The sequence below is a fragment of the Atta cephalotes genome, assembly GCF_000143395.1.
Source record: "Atta cephalotes unplaced genomic scaffold scaffold00035, whole genome shotgun sequence".
Taxonomy (NCBI): Eukaryota; Metazoa; Arthropoda; class Insecta; order Hymenoptera; family Formicidae; genus Atta; species Atta cephalotes.
The window spans coordinates 609,812-627,417 of NW_012130099.1; the positions used below are offsets into that span (position 1 = coordinate 609,812).

At 27.1% G+C, this 17,606-nt stretch overlaps 1 protein-coding gene across 1 annotated transcript; it reads right to left on the reverse strand.

Moving 5' to 3' along the window:
• Window positions 1-10,737: 10,737 nt before the first annotated feature.
• Window positions 10,738-15,170, reverse strand: LOC105621651. The gene is made up of 10 exons (XM_012203119.1): window positions 14,856-15,170; window positions 14,385-14,552; window positions 14,084-14,287; window positions 13,262-13,420; window positions 12,841-13,079; window positions 12,528-12,689; window positions 11,718-11,836; window positions 11,528-11,642; window positions 11,118-11,436; window positions 10,738-11,043 (listed from the first exon to the last, which is right to left on the reverse strand). Exons 1-10 carry the CDS (start codon window positions 15,150-15,152, stop codon window positions 10,738-10,740), a joined length of 2,088 nt encoding a protein of 695 aa, XP_012058509.1. The 5' UTR covers window positions 15,153-15,170.
• Between the last annotated feature and the right edge of the window lie 2,436 nt (window positions 15,171-17,606).

The following is a 17,606-nucleotide window of genomic DNA, read 5'->3' on the forward strand; positions in this document are numbered from 1 at the left end:
ATATACAGGATGGGACNGGTAATTTTCTTTCACTTTAGAAAATTTCCGTTATTTTTNAAAGATATGAAATGATATATTTATTTGAATTTGTATAACATCAAAAAGAATACAATATACTAGTAATAGTTTTTCTATAAGTTGAAGCTCGGAGATTTCAAGATCACCTCCACTTTTTTAAATGGAATTGTATGATTTTTTTTTGCATAATATGATTCCTCTAATTATTCTGCATATAAAAGTATTAAGATAGTGATATCAAAAAGCCAATGTATTTATGAGATGTTTTGTACTTATTCTGGCATATATTAACATAAAATATTAAATAACATGTAAATTATTAATTTTTTTTGTAATCCTTAATACTTTTATCAACAGAATAATGAGATGAATCAATTGATGGAAAGAACCCAGCAAGAAATGACAATGAAATCGATATCGAATAGACGTTAATTAAAGATCAATATGATGATTTCATCGAATCAATATCGATTTGATATCGATTTTATTGTCATTTCTCACTGGAAAAATACATAGCTACTTATTTAAAAAATTATCCTTTTTACATACATATTTATTTTAAAGCGATTATGTATTTTTCATTCATCATCATATATCAATTCATCAATTATATATATAATTATATATAAAAAGGATTAAGGTATAATTATAAAAAATTTAATAGTTTAGGAATTATTAAATATTTTATGTTAATATATGTCAAAATAAAGTATAAAATATCTCATAAATTATTGGTTTCTTGATATACTATTTCAATACTTATATGCAGAATAATTAGAGGAATCATATTGTGTAAAAAAATTATTCAATTCCATTTAAAAAAGAGGTGACCTTGAAGTTTCCGAAGCGCCTCCATCTATAGAAAAAACTGTTAGTAGTATATTATATCCCCTTGATGCTACACAATTTTAATAAATATATTATTACATGTCTCTAAAAATAGGGGAAATATTCGAAGAGAAGGAAAATATTCGAACAGAATTACTGTCCTACCCTGCATATATATGTGTATACGTTTATTATATACTTTTATATTTTTATTTAAAATAGGACATACCCAGCAGATAAAATTATATCCAAAGTAGTAATGTCCCAAGCCAAATTTTACTTCTCTCTCTTTTATTTGCAATATAAACTGCCAAATCTAATTGAAATAAATAATTTAATAAGCGTTAAATATATATTATCATTCTTGATAGTTCGGACACTTGCATAAATTTTATCAAATAGATAAGTAAATTTAAGACATTTTTATAAAACGTCTTTAATTATTATATTTTCGCAGATATTAAAGACCTTATCCCTTACGTTTAACAACATGTTGTTATTTTTAACTTCAATATGTGTCAAAATCAATTCATTTTTTAGTTTCAAAGTAGAGCGTTCATATTAATGTATGAACTTAGTAAAATAATAAATTAAATTTGAATCAATTTTAATACATTTTCAAGGGTTAAGTTATTTAACTACAATATTTTAGTGAAATTAACGACATTGAGTAAAAGCAAGGCAAGCCGACATACAAAAATGGTTAAAAAATAAATAACTCAAAATGAATATAATACAATTATGAATTTAACATATTGTTTTCTTTTATATGTATTTTTAGGATATTTGTACACATCAATATCAAAATCCTTATAAATTATTTTCAATTCTATATGCCAAAATTTATTGAGCTTATTTTACAGAATATTTATAGCGTGATAGTAGGATATAGATCATATGATAGATAGTAGAATATTGATAGAAATAACTTTCAAAAATTCATTTTTGTTATACAAAACTTCTAATTTATCCTTACCTATGGCGTTAGTACGTGTGTACAAGTTCATTCTAAAATACATAACATTCTAAAATATATAAAAGGATAACACAATTTTACAATATTGTTATGTAATATCTTAAGTTTGTTTATAATTATTCAATGATATTTATGTAGATATCCGGATTTTGAGCGCTAGTAAAATTACGCATAAGAAGTTAAAATTCTAAAATAAAATTTTGTTGTAATTATTTACCTGTTCATGTAAATCCTCATCGAGATTATAATTGGACAATTTGTAAAGAATTGCTACTGTCTCATTTATCTGAAATTATATTAATATATTAATATAAAACGAAAGTTTGTAGTAAAACTGAAAGCTTTGCATTCAATGAATAAAATTTCAAATAAAACTTTGACATGTAATTTCATTGTTGCTTGTGCTTATTATTTTAGTTGTAAATAGTTTTATTAATGCTTTTATTCTATTATAATATATACCTTATTATAAATAGTTTGACATACGTAATATAATGTGAGAAATAAAATGGTCTCCAAAATGAATTCAAAATATTCATTTAAATAGACGATAGCATAAGTAAATGTCCGTACATTCTGACGTCCTCCAAACAATTTATATATTAATAGATAGAAAAATAAAGCTTTCTGAAAGTACCATATCATTTGTATTAACATTTGTACTTTGAATACTTTGTTTAGTTTGCGTGATATAAGGCATAATTGTAGGTGGATATGCCTGTAAATAAATTGTAATTGTTATAATTAATCAAACCGAGAGACATACACGAGAAGTACTAAAGAAATTATATTTTTAACGTAGAATTCGATATAAACTATAGTGTTTTATAACTTGCGGTTCATAATGTGATTATTTTACCTAATTGAAATAAATTATTCTTATATGTATATACATATATAAGGTTTCTTATTTCAACTGCATCGAATTATCTCAAAACGGAAAAGTATATTAGATAAGATAAAAATGAAATGATTTCGAGGACATAATATTTTTAATACTTTTTGAACATATTTTGTTTTTTTTTTTTTAGGAGAAGAGGCATCTAAAAGATGTACAATTTAAGGATGTTTTAGACACAATCTCCTGCAAAGGAAATTAAATTTGGAAATATGTTTAATATTTCCATTTCAAATAAAATATGTAATTTGTTTATTTACAAGATAACTAGTTCATGCATCGCAATGTAATTCAATATAAATAATCCTGAATACATAATGTACTTATATTAAGAAATTGAGATTTTTATCATTCATTCTATAATGCATTTCCATATATTTTTATTAGAACTCCGAAAAAATGATTAAAAAACTAACTTATTTAATAAAATAACTTGATCCAAATAGTAAATCATCACTTTTGTAGTATTATTCTTAAACATGATTTAGGATAATAATCTGTAATTTTTTCATAATTTTGTCATTATTTTGAAAATATGTATAAAACATCCTTAATTTTCTGCCTTTATATTTAATCATAATAACACCTATTTAAATTAAAATTTTTTTCCACCGTATAATTTTAAGGGGATCATAAAGATGAATAGTCAAATAGCACTTGCACATAGACGATTTACATGTCATCGATACATCACTATCGATACATTACTACTACATCAATACCTCAGGCATATGTAAGTATACGTAAATTTTTGTATAACAATAACGTTTTAATTGGACGTCTAAGTCCAATTTTAAGAAATCCATATTGCTTTTTTCGTGCAAATTACTAATCTGTGGACTATTATTTCAGTACAGTTAAGTACAGATTGCACAGCTTTTATCTGAAGCAAATGTTGTTACGATTTAAATTCTGGGAGTTCTGAAGCACCATATTGGACTAAGAAATAAAGAAAATCTAAATTTCAAAATTTTTTGTCGTCCTCAGCATTAAGATTTTACTTCGCAAATACGTATTAATGCGTATTCTTTAATCTGGAAAAGGATTTTTGAATAAGTAACAGAAAAAAAGGTAATTGTTATACAAAAATTATATGTATTTCGGTAATACAGATGACTTTAAAATTCACTTTCTTCTTAAAGAATTCACTTTTATCCTGCTTTATAATATTTTAACTTAGCTGCTTTTTACTTATATTAATTTCGTTTCGGAAGCAGAATATTTGTGTCTTTAAGATAGAGAATTTGTATTACAAAGCAAAGAATATGTATTTCAAAGGAGAAAATTTATATTTTAAAGCAGAGAATTTGTCTGCTTTACTCCACTTGGAAAAAAAACAAAATGTTAAATATACGTTAATTTTATTTGAAAATATATGTCAGGATTATAGAAATTGACGAAAGGTCGTCCATTTTCTAAAGTTTTATCAAAAAAATACATAGGCGCAATGAATAATTTTGTTAAAACACAAACAAGTATGTGTTATCTTTACACCTGATTTATCTCATTATTCAATTCATAAAAATATTAGGATATTACGATTATCAAAAAATTGATGATTTATGAGATATTTAATGTGTCATGTCAATTATATGTGCCAGAGAAATGTCTATAATATCTCGTAAATTATTGGTTCTTTATATTTCTAACTTAATACTTTTACATGCAGAATGATTAGAGAAATCATATCACGTAAAAAATATAATTCCATTTTAAAAAGCGCGGATAAATATTACATCTTTTTCATTGCGTCTCTCATCGTACCTCTATTTAGAAAAGAATAATGTAATCACAATAGACCTCGTTCGAAACAGTTGCACTTTCATACAGAACATTTTTCTAATACTTTTCGAAATATGTCAATGTAAAAGTTAGATTGAGACATCCATATATACATTCGTACACGTGTGTACATAATTCTATTAACTAATTATTACATTATAATCCATATATATTGATTGTGATCTTTAGCTTCTGTTATCCGCTGATGCGCAAAGATGGATCTGTTTTGTCTTCTGTAATCTGCACTACTTTCAATCAGATCAGAATATAATACACGAAAACGTTCATTGACTCGATGAAATCTGGAGCTTACGCATCTGAATTAAAAAGGACTCAGTTATATCTTTTATTAACATTATAACATATGCATTATATTGTGGGAAAAAGTTCGTAGCGTTTTTCCCATTAGATGACATTAAAAAACGTCACGAATTTTTTCCCACACCTAATATATAATGCATATTAACTTCAATTGCGTTAATAAATAATCAGAAGTCGAACTAAATTAGAATTTAATTATTTACTGTTTCAATAGAATATTTTATACATATATGAGGAGCAGAATTTAAAAATGTGTTTTATCCAAAATTTATAATTTAGTTTCAGTTATTTTAATCTATAATTCATTTTTAAATAACGAAAAAGAAAGCCACCTGAACTCTAGTGCCTTACTGCTGGCACAAAAAATAACAATTTGTCAATCAGTAAGCTGAAAAATGTTAAACGAAATTGCTAAACAATTGTTAAAAACATTAAACAAATGCATTTTAAGATTTTTCTGTTTTAGGGGTAAAAAAATCGATTTTTTTTGCTTTTTTTGAAAGCTAATCTTAAGAATATATCCCATAGAAAAGTGTTTTGAGAAAAACAAAAATTGTCCAAAATATATGAGATAAAATGATATGGTGTTTGGGGCCGCTTGATCGATTCAAACAGTGCGCCAATTGTTATAACCGGCGCTCGCCATTATTTATATTTAACCTTTCGAAACCATTCTAGAACGTTTCTATCCAAAGCAGAGTTCCCTTCTATCATTTTCATCTAACGGAAAACGGAGCGGTACTTGTACTAAAATGTTTTTCGCTTTAAAACGTTATTCGCATTTTTCCCGAAACCGTGTTTCGATCATGATTCTAAAAAGACTATTAATCCGATTGATTTCTATTTTTACGGTTATACTCAGAGAACATGTCATTATCGTCCAAATTAGAATAGTCTACATTAATTTTTTCTATTTTTTTAATGTCAAATAAAAGGAAAAAAAATGAAAATTAGAATTATTTTTAAACTGCGGAAACATAGCATCAATCGTATTATAACTACTTGTCGACATGAGGCGCAGCTCTCTTACAGCCAGAGATAGAAATTACTTTTAATTTTGTAATTATTTTTTTATGACGACATATGTCAAGTTCATTAAAGTGAAAATTCTGACCATATGTTTATTCGATTACTCAACATTACTTCCTTCACAGTGTTTTTTTAAAGATGTTCATCTCTTACAAATATTTAATAATAAAAAATAGTAATTAATTATAATAATAGTAATTATTTCTTTTAAATAATGTTGTTTAATATGTTTTTAATACTCAAAATAATTATATGTACATGTTTTGTACAGACAATACAGACAACATATATATGTTGTCAAGGTCATGGTCATTGACGGAGATGGCTTTTTTTTTTATATGTTAAAAGGTCTTTAAGTGTTTCGCTCTGTAAACATTTTGACGTACAATTTCAATAAAAGTAACTTACAAATTAAATGTACACATATGTATAATACTAACCCATATATAATACTAACCCAAGGATAGTTGCAGAAATCAGAACACTTAAGATAATGATGTTTGACGCGTAATTTCCCAGAAATATATCTAACATTAGCTCCCAAATATACATAGTCATATCGTAATGAACAAAAATAAAAATAAAATATATTAATTGACAAAAAATGTATACAATCCATCCAATTATTATTCGAATTATCCAATTACGTAATCTTTGGTATTCCTTTGGTGTTCCGAGAGCTTCCAATGTGTGGTCTACTATAGCAAGTTCACGTAAACACCTTTTCAATTCCTTTAAAAAAATCATATTGATCGATTACGACACAAAAAAAAATTATTGTAATTTTATATTTGAGTAAAAATTGTTTGTTGTTATTACAATGTTTACACGGAATGTGACAGATAAAGAGTTACATTATAATAATGTAAGCATTAAAATTGAAAAAAACTTCTATTAAAAAAAACTTCTTTTTTTTTAAATTTAATTTAATTTATTGTAAAGCGCTATGGAAAAGATTACATGTTAACGGAGTAATAAATATAAATATAAAATATAATATAATAGACTATAATAGCTTATAAATGGCGTCAACAAATCTGCTGTTACAAAATCTATCAACAACAAAAAATCGCGACTAAGGCAATGATGCAATGAGTGATTAAACAATAGTTAAAATCATATACATACACATGCACACACGCAAGCACCTACATATAGCAGTTACATCAGTATCGCTTAAATACTGTGAATGACGCAAAACGAAAGCAGAACAAAGAGGGAGAGGTTTTTATTGATACAGTAAGAGAATTATAATATTTGACTGAGGTGCAGGAGAAAGCGGCACAGAAACTTAATGGAACGATGAGAAGAATAAGTAATCTTGGTATCTGATGACAAGGGGGTTAAAAGTGAAATAAACAAAGTTTAATTGAAGGAGGTATCACAGATATAAGGGAGTATTGGAGCGAAGGAGAGGAAAAATGAGACAATAGGTGGAGAATAAAATGTTACTACATCCTAAGCCAGCCAGATCTCTAATAATACGGAGATATATATGGTCATATTTACTGATGCAATAAGAGAAGCTGAGGTAAAAATTTTGGATGCTGTACACGATTTAGGAATTGTTGATTAAGAGCCGGAACGTAGATGACATCGGCATAATGACATAACGAAATAACGCGTAATCGAAAAATAAAGAATTTTTGAGAACAAGAAAAGATGTGGCGAAACGGATAAAGAAGATGTAGATGAGCATATATAGCTTGACGGTCAGATGTGACTCGAATATGAAGATTCAAAATAGACACCAAGAATCTCAATAGAGGAGGAGCGAGGAATTGGAACGGAATTAAGAGAAATATAGAAGGAATGAATATTAATGTTGAGAAATGTCGAGAATAAGCAAGGATATTTAGAGGGATTTAGATGCAGCGAATTATTAGCCGAATTAGTAGCCCATTCAGCAATTTAGATTATAATAGCAAAATTCAACTGGGCGTTAGGAGTCTGTTTTGGATGCTATCTTGCGCAAAAATTAATTGTGAATAACACAAATTAGATTTGTATGTTTCGGCTCACGTTTTGAGCTAAGCCTCAGCAATAACAATTATCACTAATCAATTGTCTACTCCTCTCAGCTTTGCAACTGGTTGGCACAACATCAGACTATGTTGAGGATCGTTTCTTATCGCATTTCTATTGCAATTGCATAATTGGTAGGAACTACGATTTTGCGATATACAGTTCGATATAATATTTAGCGCGATTAACGGTAATTGTTATTGCTGAGAATGACTCAAAACCGAAGCCGAAACATACAAATCTAATTTGTTATTCACAATTAATTTTTGTACAATATAGCACCCAGCGCAGACTCTTAATGCTCAGTTGAATTTCGCTGTTATATTTTATTGTATTAATTAAAGAAGTTTATAATTTGTATCTTTTTTTACTACTTGAATTGTTTATTCGGCAATAGATTTTAGATTTTTATTTAAAGCAGAACAGTCTGCTAAAGCATCGAATGAATGAAAGGATTTGAGAAGAATTACATCTACATAAGTGAAGAGATCGAAGGATAGAGAAACATTAGACAAATCAGAGACAAAAATATTAAAAATAAAAGAGAATGAAATCCTGGGGTAGAGAAAACACACAAGGCACAAGGAGAGAAAAAAAGAGGAAAAGAATATATGATAATTTGCGTGCAATTTGTAAAAAATGAGCAGATTAGCGAGAGGACCAATCGGGATAGACTGCATAGCTTGAGTTTGACTAAAAGTAGATCAAGTTGAAAGTATCGAAAGCCTTTTACAAAAAATTTTCATAGATTTGTATTTGCCTATAATTGTGAAAACTCCTTTAATGCTCTCAATTAAAAATACTATTAAACAAAAGACAAGTAATATTAAAAGATCAAGTATTTTTATATAATGGCCGGGAGTACATTTTAAATTTTTACCTTAAAATGATAGATGCTAGTGAGAATTAATGTAATAGTGACCAACGGTATAATACTGTTGATGTTAAATGTTTTATTTATTTGAAAATCATTGATGAATTTTGGATAGTAATAGAAGTATATAAGAAGGCTCCATTTAGCCAAAGCATATTGGCAAGAGATATACGTCCTAGGTTGTCCAACAGGATATTCGAATGTGCCCAAATTGCAGAACCCGCCAATGGTCATTAATGGTGCCAGTGCTCTTTCTAATGTCTCTGCCATAGTTTCCGAATCGGCTAATATTTTAGCTGAATTCTTGCTGCTCGAGACACAAACACGGTTTAATGTTTTTTATAAAATTTTCAGAAATAGTTTTCGTAGTTTCTCTAGAAACTTTGTGAGAACAACACTGTAAGATATGTATACTGGGGGATAACGTATGTAAATGCAGTTCAACTAACAAGTATTGAACAACAGAATGAACATAGATAATCTAGATTAGATTGCCTTTCTTTTTATGGAATTTTTATTTATAGATTAAAGCTACTAGTTATGAATCATCCTTGAAAAAAAAATTTATATTTTTATCTAGAACGATATCAAACATTTAATGAAATATTTAATAATTATGATTGACTATAAAGATTACATTATGGATGATTTTATTTCATTTCGTTTTATATTTACCGTTTTATATTTAATTTTAATTAACTGAAGTAACAATTGTCCACAATTAGACCCCATGTACTAATTGTGGATCAGATCATCAAATTTATCCTTTTTGGATTTAATTTCAAGTGAACATGATATTGACTTTTTTTATGAAGTCTAATGCTATTTACTACCTCTTGTAAAAGCCACAAGGTAATTCTTATGATTTTACACTTTGAATGTATTTTTATAGGTATATATTCTACTTTATGTTTCAATCTTATATTTTTTTAGAAAGAAATTATAAAAAGTTTCTGGAAATGTGAATGGAAATGATTGGAATTTACAAAATTTCTTGTTTTATATACATATAATTGTACATACCTATATAAATTTTTTATATAACTATAGATAATTTTATATAATTTTATATTACTTATATGTAATTATATAAAAAATAGTTTTTCTCGGATTGTGCATATAACTTCAATATATAAAATATTTTATCGAAGTTATCAGCTTCAACTCAAGTCGACACGTGTCGTTAGAAGCCATGTAAATAAAAAGCATCCATTAAACCCATTTATACTTTTAAACCCATTTATACTAAAAACATACTTTATGTTTTATTATGTAACGACGTTAATAAAATGTGCAGCGCTAATAAATTGCTAATAAATAAAACAAATGCTAAAAAATCTTGTGATATGCATTATTTGATAGAAAATGCTATAATTATTTAAATATATAACGCTATAATTATTTAAATATATAATGTCGTATAACATATGTGTATGCTGTTCAAAAAGTATTGAACGACAGAATGAGCACACAGATAATCTAGATAAGATTGCATTTCTTTTTATTTATTATAAGGGATAAACGATTATATACTTATACGTAACTACACTTGCATATTATGTTTTTAAGTATAAATGGGTTTAATGGATGCTTTTTATTTACATGGCTTCTAGCGACACGTATCGACTTGAGTTGAAGCTGATAACTTCGATAAAATATTTTATATATTGAAGTTATATGCACAATCCGAGAAAAACTATTTTTTATATAATTATATATAAGTAATATAAAATTATATAAAATTATCTATAGTTATATAAAAAATTTATATAGGTATGTACAATTATATGTATATAAAACAAGAATTTTGTAAATTCCAATCATTTCCATTCACATTTCCAGAAACATTTTATAATTTCTTTCTAAAAAAATATAAGATTGATTAAAATCAAAATATTATTTTATTAAAAAATTGTTGTCATATAAACCTTATAATAATAAACTTTATAATAAATCTATAAAATAAACCTTATAATAAATCAGTTTTTAATAGCAACATGTTTCGTTATAAGTTATTTTTTTAATAGTATATATTTTTGAACGAGGACTTCCAATTGGGATCAAATCTCCCGGTGTATCCATTAAATCAACGATAAAATTCGATTTCATAAGCTTGGTTGGATAAATTGGTGATTGATAATTTCGAGAGAGAGAAATTTTTTCTCTCTCATGTCCGTTCTGATATGTGAAGACATTTGACTTGCCTAATAATTCAGTTGTAATTCTTTTTTCATAATCTTCATTATTTTCATTTGAACAAGCATCAAATCCTTCTTCATTTGAGTCTTCCATCTGCAAGATACGCGTGGAATCATAAATAATATATTTAAAAAATATCACTTTAACATAAGTAATACATATATTACTTGAGGTATGACTATTTCAATCCACGAGACACCATATTCCCCACGTACGAAAGCTGCTGGAAGACATATTCTATCAGCTATCGCCTTGAAAAGCATAGCTCGCTCAAGATATGAACCAACACGAAGTTGCCCAAGCGGAATTATGCTCGTTTCTAAACATTTTTTAATTTGCTTCAAATGAACTTCAAGTTGCTGATCGATGCATCTAATTCCCGCTGAATAGATACCAGACATTTGACGCGCCACGAATACAGCTAACATTTTTGCACGTGAGAGAACGTATTGGATATTTCGATCTATATTTCTTTCTGTTGCTGAGCTGTGTATTATAAGTTATTTTATATAAGAATTTGTTTGTATAATAAATATATGAATTATTATTAAATAAGATTTTTAGGAGCTCTACTAACATATCTTTTGATTCCTTTGCTAAGAGCATACGTTTAAAGAGTTCCACATATTCGGAAAAATGTGGATCGCATTGCAATCGACCAAATCTCGATTCGAGCCACGCATTTATGTCTCCTACAAACACAATTGTTTAAAATATTCTCTTTTATTAACTCTTCTTATTTTTTATAAAATATAAAATCTTGTTACTTTCGAAAGTTATCTCGTTCGGTAAAGTGTCCGACGTTGGTAATGTCAAATAATTTACCATATAAATGGGTTCTAAAGGACAAAATTTGATTCGGAAAATATCATCCAACACGGGAGATCTAAACAAAATAGTTATGGACATTACAAATGATAATAAAACGATTTTTTTTAGCTAATTTAATTACACAGAAAGAATGCACGATTCTACTGAAGTATCTAAAAATTTAGTTAAATACAGATTTAAAAATAATTATATTGAACTATCTAAATAATTATATTGAACGCTTAAACTGATTGCTAAAATGTTAAAACTTTTTACAGCATCATCATCATGCTTGAGTGTTTTATATAATTTTTTTTGATGATCAAATGTAATTATTAGGTATTCGATCTCTATTGTATATTTCTGTCAAATTTTTATGTATTATAGCAAAATCACTCTGAAAAAAATTCTCATTGTATTTTATAACATTCCTAAGAATTTTTTGTATTTTTATAAAGATTTTTGAAACAGTATACATTAAATCTATTCAGATTTAGGTTTTCTTCGAAAATTATGGAATGAGAAATTTTTAGAAATGTTAAAGTATTTAGAATTCATTTGTTTAAGAATTCTAAAAAAAGACATAGATTTTTTTGGTATTTCTAAAGTGGTCCAACTTGTAAAAAAAACTTAAAAATTTTGTAAAAAATTAAAAAACTATACAAAAATTCTAAAAAATTCTGGAAATTTACGTAAAAAATTCTGAAAAAAATTCTGAAAAAAAACTAAGACATTCTTTTTGTGTGCTATAACAAAAATTTACATACAGGCATACACTAGTTTTTGAGACATAAAATCCATCCTGAGTAAGATCATGTAAAGACAAGCGCCCCGTAAGAGCGAATTTAGTCGGTAAATGCGATTTAAGAAGAATCTCAATGCAAGTGTCCCATAAAGGAATCGTTTTTGAAGAACGATTATTTAACATGCTGTAGAATAAAATTAAATAATAACTATAAGAACTCTATGTAATAATTTCAATTATATTTCGGAGTTTGACATTATCTCTTATGAAAGAATATTTTGATCTTTCCTTAAAACATATATAAAATTGCAAAAGAAAACTTATCATAAACTTACTATAAAAGATACTTATTTTCTACGAAGAACTTTGTTACAGTTAAATCTGTAGAAATTGCTTGTATTAACTGTAGCGCAGTGTTTCTTACTGAAATTGAATAAGCATCAGTAATGAGAGCGAATATTCTTTGAGATCCTTTTGCTTTGAGAAAATAATGTCGTCCACTTTCTTCTAAGCATAGTACAGAAAGTAATTTGCAGCAAGCGATTTTAAATTCATCGACAAATGGATAAGTTGACTAAAAGATTAATATTTCTTAATATTATATTGCGATAAAAAATGAAGATGAGAGAAAAAATTCTCCACTAATATTATTGAAAATATGATCTTTAGCTCAGCTGAACAATTAGTCGAAATCAGCGCAACATTCAACGTTAAAATATTAGAAGAGAATGTTTTCATATTATATTTATTTTTTACCTCTAAAAGCAAGCAGATTGTGTCAATAGTGTCAAAATTAATCATTGTATCTCTGAAAGTTAGATGTCGTGCCATGGCAAGCAGAACTTCAAGAGCAATAATACAAGTTTCTACAGGAACTTGTTCTGTCGAGTATTTTAACATTTGCCACAGATAATCCTTAAAGAAGAAAGTAATTATTATTTATACATTTAAGTGTAACGCGCATGTTATTCAAGTAAGATAAATAAAAAAAATCTACGACGGATTATGCAAAATATTCTTTCAAGATATTTTAGACAATTCCTATTAGAAGCTATTTTGAATATTAGTATATTAATAAGTGAAAAACATGAACTTATGAAATAGTTACTGGTCCATGAATATTTGAAAAGATATTGCAATTTGTAATATTGCTCATCAATAACTGTTTGATTGCGAAATTTGCGGCGTGTCTTGTAGACCACTGCAAGTCTTCTTTTTTCAATAAATCTGAAATAATATTATGTCTTTAACTTTCTTCTTTGATGTAAAAAATTTTTATCTACATTATTTCTTTATGTAACCTAAAATAATTTTAATAGACTCCGTGTTTGCGAGTTCTCTTGCAGCATCATCAAAAAGTGTCATTTTCCCAATTAAGTAACAAGTAACTTCAACAATATCAGATTGTATCGGTTGTCGCAAAGTATCTATTAAACATTCAATAATCTCGTGGGAATATAAAATCTATTAAAAGAATAACTATAAATTATACAATTTAATTCAATATTTTATTAACTTTAAAAGGAATGTGTTGTCTTCTTGTGTATTTTATACATATTTAAATAATCATAAAATTACTTTTCTTCCCTTGAAGGTATTTGCAACATGTACAAGAATCCTGAGCGCTTCTACAAAAAGTTCTGGATTTTCCATATGCTTTATGTAATACAATATTTGTGGAATACTTCCGCTTTCAATAAGTTCATCTACGACAACTGGATTTTCGGCAGCAAAACGTAAAACGTTTAGAGCTTTAATGTGCAAATCATTCCACTTGTCATTCTGGCCAACAATTAATATATATAATTACAAAATAATTAAATATACTTAAAATAATTTATTAACAAAAAATATAATTGTCCATATAAAAAATATATACTTTCAAAAAATCTAGTAACATTTTAACTCCGTTTGTTTCATGAAATAAAGATTGTATATCTTTATCTCTGTTCCTGCCGATTAAATCAGCAGCTACGTCTAGCGCGAGATGTTGAATTTCTGGGTAAGATGATTCAAAGTGTTGATACAGCGCAGAAAAATTAAATTTCTAAAGACAAGAAATTCAATTAAGCGATTTCAAACTTTTTGTTGATACAGTATCCCTAATAAAAATAAAGATCAAATTTGAGCGTAAGTCAAATATAAAGAAAAAAATAACAGAATCGTACACGAAATCTCTGAAAGGCTTAAATTAGAATAGTAAAATGCAAGAGAGGCGTTTGTCTTAAAAAATTTTTTTTTTGTTCTAATTTATATTCTCCAAGAAGTTTTCGCTTTTGTTTTCCCTTTACATTCGATACTTAATTACTTACACTTCAATTTTTATTATCTTCAGAAACATATAACAAACCTCGCTTTTTGAAATTTTATGCGCAGCTACGGGATCATGCATTAAATTGTGCAGAATCTGAAGATTATGCTTTTTTATATCCGGATCCGGCGATTGAAATCTTTCAAAAAGAATGCTCACGTTTAAACAATGATTTGCTAGAAGAGCATTACCGTATGGATCTTCGGATAATTTTGCGAGCACTGCAGAAAGATATTCCTGCATGAAAATATCTTCCTCTCTCATTAATAATTTTGCAAAATGACCAATATGGTTGGATTCAATCAAATCATTTATTACCTCTGGTACTATCGTCATTTCTATCAATAATTTCCCAGCAAATCTGTTATAGCATGAATAATTATGTTAAATGTATTGAGAAAGTTAGCTGATGTATTTTTAAAGGATTCCATCGTTTTTTCCTGTTTATTATTTTTCTTATATATGACAAGCAAAAGACTTTAAAAAAGAACAGCGTGACAAGATAGAAAAATTTTTTTAAGAAAAATATGTATATAATATGTATATGTATAATAAAAAAAATATGTATAATAAATTTCTCAAAGTCATACAATGTATAATTTACAAATTTTTCAAGCTTTTTAAGTTATAGGTAATCCCTTACCCTGTAAATTTGAATTCTCAAATAAATTTTTTTTCTCATTTTATAAATTTCCGAAAAAACTTATAAAATTTAAAGGAGTTTAAGGTATTTTTTCAGAAATCTTTATAAATAATGTATGAAAAATCCTTAATTTTATAACAATTTTTTTATCATAGTATTACAAATATAATAGTATTTAGCATATACTATACTAAACTACTATACTATATATATTATACTATAAAGGTAAAGTTTTATTTCTACACAAACCTTCGAACAAATACATCTTCGTGCTCGATAACAGGAAGAACATTATTTATAATGCCGAGGTGAAAAAGTATCTTTGCATTGTCTTTCGATTTACTAGCATATTTCGACAAAGTCTGTACAGCTGCCAATAAATCAAACTTGTTTTCAGATTGTAATAACAATATCGCTGTTTTCGCATCAGAAATGGATGAATGGAATGAGCTGATGTATTTGGAGGATTCCGTTGCTCTTTCATCCTGTTTATTATTTTTCTGACATGACAAGCAAAAGACTTTTTAAACAATTTCTTATATTGCTACTCTTTGTACAATAATTAAGAAGATTTCAATTGTATAATTGTGATTACCTTTGAATCAGATGTTTGCTGCATATTTATTTGCACATTTGATTATAGTTATATAATTCTGCTGACAATGACTAATTAAATAACTTAATTAAAAGGACTATCGATAAGTACTTAAAAAAATATATTCGTTTAAATTTTAATACTTTTTATTCTAATTTTCAGTTTCTCTTTATCATTAAGATCCTATATGAAACAAGAAGTGACATTCGAGTTTCTGATTGGCAATTAGTATTCTGATTGGATATTTCTTTTAAAGTATGACAATTGCAAAGAAGCTATTCGACGAAAATTAGTTCAATATATAATAAATTAATTAATGAGAACAAAAGATTCTGAAATTAGATATAAAGTTTGAACGCCCTCCATAGCACGCTTCTATTCTATGGATGTAGTATAGACATGAACCATATCCACTTTTGACGATACAATTTTATCGACAATCTTAGAAAATGGATGTACTGACAGTAATGTATAAGCCGGCATGGACTCTCTCGGGCAAAGAGAAACCTCAAAAAAGCCGGTTTTTTCTGTTACCGTCAAAATCATACACTACTGCCAGTTCCATTTTTAATTTGAGAACTACGTGACTATATATATATATATATATATATATATATATATATATTTCACTATCGAATAAAATCGCATCGTCGAAAGTAAATGTGTGTGTGGTTCATCTCTGTACTAAATCCTCAGAACAGAAGCGTGCCGATTAGGAAGGATAATTTAATGGATCCTTGAACGAAAAACAAAAAAACAGCAAGAGAAAAATTGTTTATTTTCTTTTTATAATTCTTATTATTCTGAGAATTTTTTGATACCTTTTCCTTATGGAGGTAAAAGTAAGAAAATGCAATACTAAAAAGTTAAAAAATTCTTGAAGTTCTATGAGAAAAAAATTAATGATTTTTGTCTCTTGCAATTTTTCTGTAAAGTTGATAATATTTAAGTAAAAAAATTATTGAAAATTAATATTTAATGATTTTTTTATAGTGATTAATAAATCTCGTTAACTATTGCGAAAATTACAAAATAGTAAAAGATTTCGACTCAATTTAATCCGCTCTATCTGCTCAAAATGGATGAACTTTTACGGACATCTAATATAATGTTCAAACATTCTTTCTCTTTTAGTTGAACTTCGCTGAGTATTCAATGCCAAGTATACCACTGGATAATTAGTGACTATATTCACTGATTCAGATTTAAAGAGTACAATTTTAAACAGTTTTGTTTAAATTTGCGGAAAATAATTGTTTAAATAACGAGTTGAAATGTATCATTGGATATGAGTTACAAATATATTTTTATTTCTCTTTAAATAGAGAACAATATAAAGCAATGATACCTGAGAGGTGTCAACAGAAATTAATGCATTTAAAAAGCTTATGCTATTACAGGGAGTTTTTGGATAACGTGGAATGCAAATACGCTAGAGTGACATTACCTTCTTTTTAATTAGTTAGTAAAAAGAAGATTACGTGACCTTCACCATATGGATAAACGATTGCAAACCTCCCCCCCCCTCCTATTATCTTCATTTTGCTGATAG